The sequence below is a fragment of the Pteropus vampyrus genome, unplaced genomic scaffold, assembly GCF_000151845.1.
Source record: "Pteropus vampyrus isolate Shadow unplaced genomic scaffold, Pvam_2.0 Scaffold22, whole genome shotgun sequence".
NCBI lineage: Eukaryota > Metazoa > Chordata > Mammalia > Chiroptera > Pteropodidae > Pteropus > Pteropus vampyrus.
Window position 1 is genome coordinate 13,922,963 of NW_011888803.1, and position 13,438 is coordinate 13,936,400.

Here is a 13,438-nt window from a genome sequence, read left to right on the forward strand (position 1 = left end):
CCTAAATATTCTTTTTGTTGCTTTTGTACATGTAATAGTTTTCTTAATTTCCTTTTTGGATTGTTCATTGTTAGTGTATAGAAATATAATTAATTTTTGTTTGTTGACTTTGTTTCCTACTACTTTGCTAAATTTGCCTGTTAGCTCTATTTTGTGTGTAGAATCATTAGGTTTTTCTATATTAGATCATATTGTCTGTCGACAAGATAATTTTACTAATTCCTTTCCAATTGGATGCATTTAATTTTTTTTCTTGTCTAACTGATCTGGCTAGAACTTTGTTGAACAGAAGTGGCGAAACTGGGCATCCTTGCCTTGTTCCTTATCTTAGAGGAAAAGCTTTCCATGTTTCATCATGTTAGTTATGGGTTTTTCATATGTGGGTTTTGTTATGTTGCGGTAGTAGCTTTCTATTCCTGGTTTGTTCAGTGCTTTTATCATGAAAATGTACTGAATTTTGTTAAATACTTGCTCTACATCAATTGAGAAGATCCCTTTTCCCTTCATCTGGTAATGTGGTGTATTACACTGATCAATTTTCTTATGTTGAACCATCCTTGCATTCCAGTAATAAATCTCATGTGGTCGTGGCATATGAGCCTTTTAATATGCGACTGATTTTGGTTTGTTAGTATTTTGTTGAGGACTTTTGCATAAATGTTCATAAGATATATTGTTTTGTAGTTTTCTTGTAGTGTCTTTATCTGGTATTGGTATCAGGGTAATGCTGGCCTTATAGTATAAGTCAGGAAGTATTCTCTCCTCTTCAATTTTTTGAAAAAGGTTGAAATGAACTGGTGTTAGTTCTTTAAATGTTTGATAGAATTCATCAGTGAAGCCAATAGGTCCAGCGCTCTTCAAGTTGGGACACTTTTGATTACTGATTCACTCTCCTTACTAGTTACATATAGATCTATTCAGATTTTCTATATCTTGGAAGGTTTTGTATTTATAGAAATTTGCCTGTTTCATCTAAGTTATGCAATTTGTTGGTGTACAACTGTTCATTGTACTCTTATATAATCCTTTTTATTTTTGTAGAATCGGTACTAATGTCTCCACTTTATTTCTGATTTTAGTAATTTGAGTCTTCTTCTTAGTTCATCTAGCTAAAGGTTGGTCAATTTTGTTGATATTTTCAAAGAACCAATTTTTGGTTTCATTGATTTTCTCCATTGTTTTTGTAGTCTCTTTCCTTTATCTCTGTTGTAATCTGTATTATTTCCTTCCTTCTGCTGGCTTTGAGTTTAGTTTGTTCTTTTCTTGTTCCTTAAATTGTAAAGTTAGGCTGTTTATCTGAGGCCTCTCTTTTTTCTTAATGTAAGCATTTATAGCTATAAATATAATTTTTAAAAAGTCAAATTACACAGAAGGATGAAAGGCAAAGTTCATCTATATCCATTTCCCTAACCCCAAACCCCAAATTTAGTCATTATTAACTATCTAGCTATTTATCAAACTAATATTATGTGGTGTTTATTATGTGCTCTGGTCTACTAATTTATTTTATTATTTTACTCTTTATATCAATCCTATGAAGTAGATACTGTTATTATCCTCATTTTACTGATGGGAAACTGAAGGAGAGAGAAGTGAAAGTAACACTTTAGTGTTACTTAGTATGCTAAAGGTAACACAATAGTGGCAAAGCCAGCATTTGAGCCCAGGCAGTCTACTCTTGCTTATATATAAAAAATAAATAAGATTATTATATTAATCCAAACAAAGCAGATTATATCACTCCCCTGCTTCAAACCCTCTAATTTAATTAGTATAAAATCCAAAGTCTTTTTCATTACCTGTTAGGCTTCATATGAGCTGGCCTGGCCTACTTCTCCAATCTGATCTTGTCTCACTTACTTCCTGAGTATATCCCAGCTACACTGGTCTTTCTTCTGTTCCTTAAACCTATCAGTCCTATCACTGTTTCATGACATGCTTCATCTGCTGTTGGTTCTCAAAGATCTTCATAGACCCAGCTCCTTCGCGTAATTCAAGTCTCAGATCAGATGTCACCTTAGATAGGCCTTCCCTAACCACTCTATCTCTAACTCATGACCCCATTTTATTTTCTTCACAGCCTTTAGCACTGTCTGAACATGGTCTTACTTATTAATTTATTGACTTATTATTTGTCTTCTTTCACCTTAAACATAAGGCACAAGAGACCAGAGACTTTATCTGTCTTGTGCCTCATGGTCTCTCCCAATGCCCTAAACAGTACCTGGTATGTAGTAGATATTCAAATGTTGGACTTTGTTTCAACATGGTTAGTATCCAACTTAGAATTTATTTTAAATTTCTATAATTGTAAGAGTAATGTATATTTATACTGGAAATTGAGAAATAATACAAAGAAAAAAGATGAACTTAAAAATCATGCAATATTCCACTGTCCAAGGATAACCAATGCTGATGTTTGTTACATTTTCTTCTAGCCCAATAGTATTCCATTGTTTTAATTTATATTTCTTTGATATAAGGGAGGTAGAACATTTTTTCCATTATGTTTACCAGCTATTTACAGTTCTTTGTGATTTAGCTCATCTGCCCTTTGCCCATGGCTGCAGTTCAATTCTTAATGCAGATATGAGCTCAAATGTTATGTTAGAAAGGCCTTCCCTGATCAACTCCTCTAAAGCACATCTTTACCATCCCCACCCCCTGAGTTCTCCATCAATTTGCCCTGTGTATATCCTATATAAAACACACCACATTCTATAATTACCTTGCTTATGTATCTATCTATCAACTGTTTATATTCCCCACCCCTCTGGGATAATGTAAGAACCATAGGGAAGTAATTTTATCTATCTTAATCACCATTGGATCCCTAGTAGCTAAAATATTGTCTGGAATGTACTGGGAATAAGGGATTAATAAACATCTGTGGGATGAGTGAATCAAAGCATACAAAATTAAAGTATATAAAATGTCTTAAAGCTCTGGTTCAATAATTCTAATAATGCTTTAATTTAAAGTAAAATTGGAGTGCACCATCAACCTGGAATGTTTATTCATAATGTCCATACCTGATTGTTGGGCTTGGTAGATAAGCATTTTCCAAAGTAAAGAGTTTCTGTAACACAAAGGCTATTACATGCAGGCCCATCAATAACTCCAGTCTTGTACTTGTCACACTAAAAACCGGGAAATAAAAAAGTAGTTAACAGAAAAATGTTCACAAGCAGAAACATAATAAAGACACCATAAAGATATACCTACCTCTTTCAGAGAAGGTTCTATGATGAAAATAACTTAGGCTTTGGATTTGGACACACTTAGACTTGAATCCAAGCTCAGTTCCTTAACTATCTATATGATGAGATATCTTATTGTGACTACAGTGTACATAGAATTTTGAAACTATTTTTCCCACTTACCATGGTCTGAGGTGGTATGGTACCTACTCTCACCAAGAATAAAGACACTGTATTTTTAAAAATGGCTCTGGTTCTAAAATAAAATTAAAAATAAAGTTTAAATTACCGAAATGTTTTTAAATAACAAAACAAACATACCTCTGTCATCTTACATCCTTGAGATCACCCAAAAACAAGAAAGAAAATTAAATCCTATCTTTGATAAAATAAGGTACCAATGTAACCCTAAGGCATAATAAATGAGTATGGCCTGCCAAATTCAGTGAAAACTACACCAGATTCCGAAAATATGCTGAGATTAAATACCGCTATGACCTCAATTCTCAAACAAAGTTGGCAGAACACTGAATAGGTGGTATGCCTGAAGAGAACTACCATCACCCTATTTTGCAACGAAGATTTAAGGGGGACAAGCTGTGGAAACTTCCAAGACTCTATTTGGCATCATGAACAGCAGGGCAAGGCAGTGCTGAATGATAAAATCCTTAAAAATGTTATCTATATTGGAGGCAGTCTGTTAATGAAATAGGGGTTGAAAGCGACTATACTGTGAGCAACTCTAGTTGCTAGGGAGATATAAAGGCAAAACCAACTGTGTGAGTGTCTCTCTGTCTCATCTTTTTTTCTCTATTTTGCACACACAACACACAGATACACACACTCTGGGCATAGCAGCTTCGCTATAAGCTCAGTTCACTGACCCAGTTGTTTCCTACAAATACTTGTGAATAAACAAAGCAAAACAAAACAAAACAAAAACCAAAAAACCAAGCATAAGATCTGTACAACAAATCTATAAGAAAAAGGAGGAAAGAAATAGAAAAAGCAAATGTTAGATAAATAAATTTTCCAGAAAAATGTTACCATGAAGCAGACCAAACATATTGCTATGAATTCAAAGGTCTTAATTAAATGGTTTAAAACAAGTCTTCAAAGCAGAAGACATGATGACATGAAACAGAAGAAAATGTAAAATAAGTTAGCAGAACTCAGAGAGAAAAGAAAAGAAAAAATCCTAGAAATTAAAGCTACATTATAAATGGGGGAAATGGGGGCGGACAAAGATAACACAGACTTATAAAGGCTAAGTTGAGAAAAGTGAGCAAAGTGAAATAGAAATTTAAAAAGAACTAAAAAGAATTTGAGATATAATTATAAATATAGGAGTTAAAAGGTATCCAGTATGTCCATATGAGGGAGAATGAAACAAGTAGCAAAGAAAAAAATATTCAAGATAACTTTATATAAGTGAAAGAACACTTTAATCTACAGACTGAAAGACATAAGAAATGTCCCAAAGAAAAGTGACATAGAATGACCTCTGGGACATATCCCGTTGAATTTTACTGGACTTCAAAAAAATAAATAATCTCTTTAGCATCCAGGCAAAAAGATCGACACTTTTAAGGGGAAAGAAATCAAATTGGCCTCGGATTTCTCCGAAGCCACAGTGAATGGTAGGTAACAGTGGTGCAATGCCAGCAAGATGTCTGAGAAAGGATGTGTAACTTGCCTGTCTCCCAATTTCCACATTTGTAAAAAAGAATGTGAATAGTACTTGATTTATAGCATTGTGAGGTATATGGTATAATGAGTATAGAGAATCTGTGATTTAATAAGTGCTCAATAACAGTAGTTATTATTTTACATAGCCAAACATGGAAGCCACTTGAAATGTAGGACTGGGATGAAAACGAGCCTGGGAATCTATTTCATAATAATTGTTAAGTTGATATCTGGTGGTTACTAGATGCTAACTATCTGTCAGGCACTGTTCTAGTGCTATACTTTTATATACATGACAACAACTCTGTTATATCCATAGAACATATTGTTATATCCATTGTAATAATAAGGAAATAAATATCTGTTGAGTAACTTGCTCGAGGTCACACAGTTATAAAATGATAACAAGATTCCAACCTAGGCAGTCTGGTTCCAGAGCTCATACTCTTAAGCATTACTGTATATTGTTTAGAATGTTATTATTAACTATACTAGTAAAATTAATAAAATTAACAAAAACCAAGAAGGGGAAATGTAAGAAGATGGGAGGTGGTATAAGGTTGTTGATTTCCTTATCTTTAATATCCAAGATCAAAATATAACATTTACATCTAATAAACCAAATAATAGAGACAGAAGTATATTCATCTCAGTAGAGATGATCATACACAAATTACAATGCAATAAATATCTTAGTGGCTAAAGATAAATAGAGATGATCACTAGAAAAACTAATAATAATGACTGATAAAAATTAAGTGGAGTAAAGGAGACGGGATGAATGAAAGTACAATAATTTTATCATTGATTGTGGTGGGGAATAAACAGATATAGTCTAAAGAAACAGAGAATGAAGTACATTTTTAAAAGTTATAGTATAGAGTAAACCACTAGAAGAGCTAAAAATAGAATACAAACCTTCCTAATCAGAAGGAACACACATAAAACAAATTAAAGAAATATACACCCCCTAGAGGAAGAGAGAAACCAAATGAATTCTAAAAACAGAAAGTAGGTCATAAAATGTGATACAGAACTAAGTCATATCTATAAATGTCAATGGGATAAGTACACCTATTGCAAGAAAAATATCCTCGAAAAATAGTGTCAAAAAAGTTGAAAATAAAAGATGGCACAGATGTACCAGCCAAATGCAAGGGGAAAAAAATAAGTCGTAATTTTACACCAGATGAGGCTGAATTGGGGGGGTAAGGGAAGAGTGAAAGCATTAAATAAAGCCAAAAGGATAAAAGGCTCTCTATAATGATAAAACACAAAATCCACAATGAAGACATTGCAGTCATGAATTCTTTATAAGACAAATAAAGTAGCATTAAAATTCATTAAGTGGAATGTATAAGAAATAGAAAAATAAATAGAAAGGCATTAGAAGTAGGAGATCCTAATTTACTTTTCTTAGTTCATGACAGATAAAGAAGTTTACAGAAAAAGGATATCAAAGAACTAAATAACCTGATCTAATTGCCCTGAAAACAGAGAATAGACTTTTCAAATGCCCATGGAACATTTACAAAATTAGGCCCAAACCTTAATACATTCCACTTAGTAGAAATGGCAGAAACAGTATTTTACGATCACAATATAATAAAACTTGAAATTGACAAAAATTTATCCAGAAAATTTTAAATACTCTTTTAACTCCTGAGTCAAAGAGACAAACTTGACATTTTTAGTACCTAGGAAATAAACAACAATAATAACATATTTTAAAATATATATCAGAAACTAAAGCTAAAGATAAATTTGAAGAACTGTTTAAAGAATATAAAGTTGTAATTACATTAGTAAACGACAAAGAACAAAAGAAATGAATTCAAAATTCAAGAAATTAGAAAAAAATGAAAAGCAAAAAAAAGGAATTAACCGGTACAAAATAAAAATAAAAGGCTATATTCTCTATGTAGCTGAGAGAATTCCTCTGATCTTTATCTCCCAATCTCTGCTTTAGACCTTCTTGCTATTCTCTGGTTTCTACAATTACCTTCTGTTTGCTCTTTCCCAGAATTCCCCCTGTCAGTCTGGTTCCCTTAGTCTGATAACATCATGCTGCTCACAGATCAGTCTTATCCAGCTCTGCCTCTCTGGATCTTACACCCTATCAGAGGGTCAACATTGGACTTCCTCTTACATGGGACAGGAACTCAGGATAGTTTCTGGAGCCCTTCATTTTGGTGGCTTAAATTTTTCTGTGATCTCAAGGAAACATCCAAAGCACAGTGGACTCTGGTAAGTACTTAATATTTAAAAGAGGCCAAAGTAGCTCCTCAAAGCTGCCCAGTGGTCCCTCCTCCCAACACTTCCTACCGTTTGCTGTGAGGATAAGAACCTTGAAAGAGATCCAGACGCCTGCCCATGTGTAGAGTTAAGTGTCAACACCTAGGAGCTGTTGCCCTTCACCTAGCAGAGCAGTTCCTGGGTGAGCCCTTGACCATGCCTGCTTTCTCTTTCAGACCTGGCTGTAACCAAAAATAACACGCTTCATCTTCATAGGAGGAGCAGACTCAAGTTTGGGGTGGGGACACACAGGGAGATGCTCAATACTTTCTTCTCCAGGTCATCTTCTGGGTATTTTTCGGAAATGCAGAGCCATCTGGTTGGTATCTCTGCTTGGAGCAGATGGGCGTCAATTTCATTGGCATGTTTCTTCACTGAGGCAAAGGTGGTGTGAATTCTGAGGGCTTACTCAGGAGCAGGAGTGAAATCTCCTGCAGGGATAGCTTAGGGTTTCTGAAGAATTAAGACTGTGTGAACTACATTTTTTGACCACAAAGAATTAAGAAATCAACAATAAAAATAATGTTAAAATAAACACAGACATGTTTGGAAACTAAAAAGCACATTCCTAACTAATTTGTGGATTAAAGAAGAAATCACACTGGAAATGCAGAATATCTGCAATAAACAACAATAAAGGTATACATATCAAAACTGGGGGATTCAGCTAAAGTAGTTCTTAGAGGTAAATTTTTGGCTTTAAATGCAATGATGAAAAGATAAGAGACAATATAAATAGTAAGCATTCAACTAAAAAGGCTTTTAAAAATCCATTGTTATTATAACACTAACAGAGTAAACTCTCAAAAGGTTTAAAGATACAGAAATTAATGAAAAAAAAGTCAACAATATCAAAAGCTCTGAAAACTCTAATAAAAGAGTAAACATTTAGCAAGACTGATCATAAGAAAAAGAGGAGGCACAAATAAAGATGATTAGAAAAGGGTAGTGATAGTGAAAAAAAGAATCTATGGCAATACGTTTGATATGAACAATATTTCTAGAAAAATAAAAATGATACGAGAATAGAAAATTTTAATATTACTAAGACTAATAAAATTAAAAAAATTAAATCAGTAATGAAAAATCAGTAACAAAAAATATCAGGTGAAAGGACAGTCTAGGAGGACCTCAGGGTGCCTATCCAGGATGTTTATAAAAGTAGAAGGTAGGTAACAACATAAATGTCCATCTAGAGAATAGCTGAATAAATTGTGGTATATTCATGAAATACTGCATAATAATTAAAATGAAAGAATTTGGCCAATACTTATGAACATGGAAAAATGTTGAAAACGTAATATCAAATGGACAAAGTTGCAGAATGATATATATGGTTTAATATCATTTATTAAAGCTTAGGTAGGAACATGCAAAGCAATACTATATATTATTTATGTACCCATACGCACATAGTGAAAGTACGAAAACATGAAGGCAAGGACTCACACCCAATTAAAGATGGTGGTTACCCCTGGAGAGGAAGAAGGAGACTATCAGGGAAGATAAGGAGAGCTTCAACTGAACTGTAATTTTTTTTTTAAATGAAGAAAATATGGCAAAAGGTTAAGATTTGTTAAATAGATGGTAGGTACATGGGTGTGTTTGTCTTGCTTTCTATATGTCAACATTGTTCTAGGATATTTACATATATGTCTCTTTAACCTTCACAACCTCCCTATGAAAGAAGTATTGTCATTATCTCCATTTTGTTGATAAAGAAAATGAGGCAAGAGAGGTTAAGAAACTTTCAGGGTAGGTTAGTGGTGGCACTGGAATCTGACTAAACCTGACAGTCTGCTTCCAGAGGCTGTACTTTTAACCATTAAGGTTCCTCTTGGGAGAGGAACATGCCGAGCAGGTTTAAAAATGGCTGTGTCAGAGGCCTGACTCCAGCGCTCCTACTAAGGGGCCCTGGTCACACTCATTTTCTCTGCACGAGTGACTCAAAGTAGGGCGAGGACTTCCATCTTGGTTTTCTTAAAACTGCAAATGCCTGACACATTATCAAATGCATATAAAAAGCACTTGCTGAACAGATGAAGTGTATTCTGGGTTTTCACCCAGAAATAGGGCATTTTATTATGAACAACTTCTGAGATAGGACTAATAGAACTATCCACTTCAACTACCCTGACTTTTGGCTCCTGAATCGTGAAGAACACTTTATCCATAACTCTGTCCCAGGTAAGATCTAAGCGTGACCTTTTGGGAATTCATATTCCCAAATCTAACATCATTTATGTTCTTATTATCTTCCCTGGTAGACAGTAAGATGACTTGAAGGCAGAAACACTGTCATTTACCTTTGAACTTCCCCTTCCCCTCTAGCAAATAGCACAGATTTTGGCCTTTAAGTGTCTGGTAAATGTTTAGTAAACAACCACCATAAAGAGTATAGTAATTTTGATTTTAAATCCTCATTGAGGATAAAATCAATACTCTTCCATAAAATTGAAAACAAACAAACAAACAAACAGAAAAGAACAAACCAGTATCTTATCAGTAAACTGGTAAGCACTGAAGACAAGTCTGGCATTCAGCTACAAGAATCACATTTCTGTTTTGAGCAAAGGCCTTGAGCCAACCCTGCATCAAAGAGGCAGTCACAAAGAACAGGCTCTTCAACTTGTGGCTTCCATCACAAACTAAAAGCAAATTTCTCTCATGCTTATATAAAAAGGATGTTTGGCCACACATCATTTTCTTTTTCAGGCACAGCCATACACACAAACTATAATCAGTCAATAATCTGATCTTCTGACTAAAAAGACAGAGATTATAAAGAATGTTCAACTTTACAATAGGAAACTCAGTGGAAAACATCAAAGGTTTTTCCAGCCCTAAGATTTTACCACAATAATTTGACTGGACAGCCTCTTTTGCTTGCACATAACTCATAGTACCAGAAGATGGCACTCATTGGCTAAATTTTACAAAATCTATCCAAGCTGAAGGAATAATTTCATGAACTATGGAAACTGTACCACAAGGGGAGATGACAATGAACAGATTGCATAGTACTAAGTTTTAAATAGTTTTCTCAGATCCATGTTCTAAAAATGTATTCCAGACAATCTTATCAATTTCTCCTTAGGAAAAAACAGCACAGTTGGGTTCTTACACAATGCCTGAGAATTCTCCACGTCTTTAGTCAGCAACCTCTCCTGTGCCCTATATCAGCTATTTAAAATCTTCACTATTCTCTGTACTCTCACTGTGTCTTCAACTTTTCATTTTTTGCCTCTCTCCTGACTTTTTTCTTGGCCATTAATGGTGCTCTTCACACTCTCTTTTCCTCTTCCTCTACACACACACATACACACACACACACACACACACACACACACACACACACGAACCCTCTCCATTCTTCCCTTCCCTTCTCTTATAATGTCTCTAATTTTTAAAAAATTCTTCAGCATACACAGTGTTTGTGCGTGTGTGTGTGCAAGTGAATTTATAGTCCTGGTGCCTCTAATATCCTAATCAGGAATGCAGGAATGTTCACGTGCTCAGCTAACGTTCTAATAAGGTAATAAGGAAACCCATATCTTGATCAAGATTGATCCATTTCTAATATTTTGTTAATTAGCAAATTTGGATTCTGTTGGTGAAAATTGTGGCTTGTTAAATTGCATGATAATGTTAGAAATGGGCTATTGTTGAAATTAAAGGTATTTAAGGTATGTGGATTGGCTAAAATATGAGATGTTCCCTACCTCTTCACAGGAAGAGCATAAGAACCAGTTGATGCTATAACTTTTATCTTTAGGGAGGCAATCAGAGATAATCGTTATAAAACAGAGGTTCTCAAACTTTAGGGAGCTTCAGATCTCCTGGAGATCTTGTTAAAACACAGACTGGTGAACCTCAGTCTCAGTTTCTGACTCATTAGGTTTTAGGTGGGGCTGAAAATCTTCTTTTGTAGAAAGCTGCCAGGTAATCCTAATACTGCTGGTCAAAGAGACCACGTTTCCAGAATCACCGGTTCAGAATTTCTAGTTCCCCGATGCTAATTGTAAGGGTACCAAGCTTGCCTCTGCAGTATCTCTGCTTCTGCCTTGAGTAAATCTTGCATGCAAAATGACAGAGCACCTAAAAGGACAGAGTTAGAACTTTAATGAGTTTAGACTAATTATATAAAATGTTCTATGATTGTGTATAAATAATGTGCTAAATAGACAGATGCCTATATGTGTAGCAGAAATAATTTTCATTATAACTTAGTAATAAGGTTGTGTGGGAGTAGTTAATACTCACCTATATCAAACATCTACCATTATCTTTCAAAATAGAAACTAAAGAGGATGCATGGCCAGATCTGATTAGGTTAATTTAAAACAATTTCCAAGCAAAAGGCAGAAGCAACCCAAGGGTCCATCAGTGGATGAACAGATAAACAAAATATGGCATATACATAAAATGGAATATCATTCAACCTTAAAAAGGAAATTCTGACACATGCTACGATATGGATGAAACTTCAGGATATTATGGTAAGTGAAATAAGCTAGTCACAAAAAGACAAATACTGTGTGATTCCAGTTTTGAAGTCTCTAAAGTAATCAAACTCATAGAAACAGAAAGTAGGAGTGTGGATGCCAGGTCCTGGGCGGGGGAAGGGAAATGAGAAGTTGTTTAATGGGTACAGAGTTTCAGTTTTGCAAGATGAAAACATTATGGAGACTGGTTGCACACAATGTGAATACACTTAACACTACTAAACACTTAAAAATGATTAAGATGCACTATGGAAAACAATATGGACATTCCTCAAGAAATTAAAAATAGAACTACCAAATGATCCAGCAATTCCATTTCTGGATATTTATCCAAAGAAAATGAAAACACTAACCTGAAAAGATATATGTGCCCTAAATGTTAATTACAGCAGTATTTACAATAGCCGAGATCCTGGTGTTTTGTTTTGTTTTGATTTTTGCTAAATCTAGCAACACTACTCCCAGTCTCGATTATGTGCTTCTTGTTTATTTTTCTATATTCTCTACTTGTCTATAAGCATCTTCAGAGTGGAGACACATCTTATCTCTGCATCTCTAGGTTCCAGCACAGTGCTGGTAATCACATAACTAAAATAACATGGTGTTTTATTGCTGACTTGTTCTTCAAAACTGGCTTTAACCCTTAATCTCTTTATTGCTTCTCAGGAATGATGTGAATGATAACAATGATACCACCTGTCTCAGTATCACGGTGAACATCACATGACATAAGTATGCGTGCAACATAATACATGAAGGCCACCAGAAATGCTATTATAATTTAACCAGTAAGATTATCCTTAGAATAAAGCTTATGTATGTTATGATTTGAAATAAACCTGTTCAGTAAATATTTTTCTGTAAATTCATAAAGAAAAAATTAGTAACCTAATGCAAGTTGACATAAAGGAAGACTATACTTTTCTTCAAAGGAAAAAACCAAGCTTGAACCTTAAAAACAGTATATTCCAAGTGGATTGGTTCTATATGTTTTAAAAATATAAGATAATAGCACAAAATGAACCTTTAGAGTCAAATAACTGATGCTAAGCAAATGCAAAACTAAATGAAATTGTTAGTTAACGTATTGCTATCTAACTGAAAACACAGTTCTAAATATCTTAAATTTAGTATATATTAAGCTAGTTGTCTTAAGTAACAAACCATCATTTCTAGAAATTAAATCTTAAAAGAGACTGTAATAAAATTTAGAGGCTCTTTCATCTTTTAATGTTCCATTTTAAAGCACATGATCGTATAACAGTCACAAAGGTTCACCAGAATAGCACAATGAGTTTTATTAGTACCTCATTAGTACCCAGGTAGAACCTCACTATTGATCATAGAGGAACATGCCCGAAATATCAATATTAAACAACACTGTCCTGAAAAAATGTATAGAAGGAAAATTTCTCTCCCTCTCCGACATTTTTTCTTTTTTAAAGAACCCAGCAAAGTAAAGTCACGCTGTGCAAAAAATTCTTTATAATTAAGCTCCAAATAGGACTTGCTGAAATCTGAGTAAATTAGTGATTTCTATGATCAGAGAAAATGTTCAGTACAATAAGTTATACAACATATTATAATTAGGTTAGTATAAGGAAAAGAAAAGTACAACTGGAAAAAAAAATGAATCCTTCCAAGCACATCTAATTAGGGTTAGTTAGTGGTTGCCCTCAATTTTAGAGAGCTGCCTTCAAACAAAGAGCAGAACACAATCCTCATTCCTTACAACTTCCACAAGTTAAC

The 13,438-nt window shown here is 34.2% G+C and overlaps 1 protein-coding gene across 1 annotated transcript in view; it reads right to left on the reverse strand.

Annotated features, from left to right (window-relative positions):
• The window catches only part of FAM69A (family with sequence similarity 69 member A), a 99,081-nt gene that overhangs the window by 3,638 nt on the left and 82,005 nt on the right, over positions 1-13,438 (reverse strand). Inside the window, exon 3 of the mRNA XM_011355658.1 lies at positions 3,033-3,140. Coding sequence (XP_011353960.1) covers positions 3,033-3,140 — 108 coding nt within the window. The remainder of the gene's footprint in view (positions 1-3,032; positions 3,141-13,438) is intronic.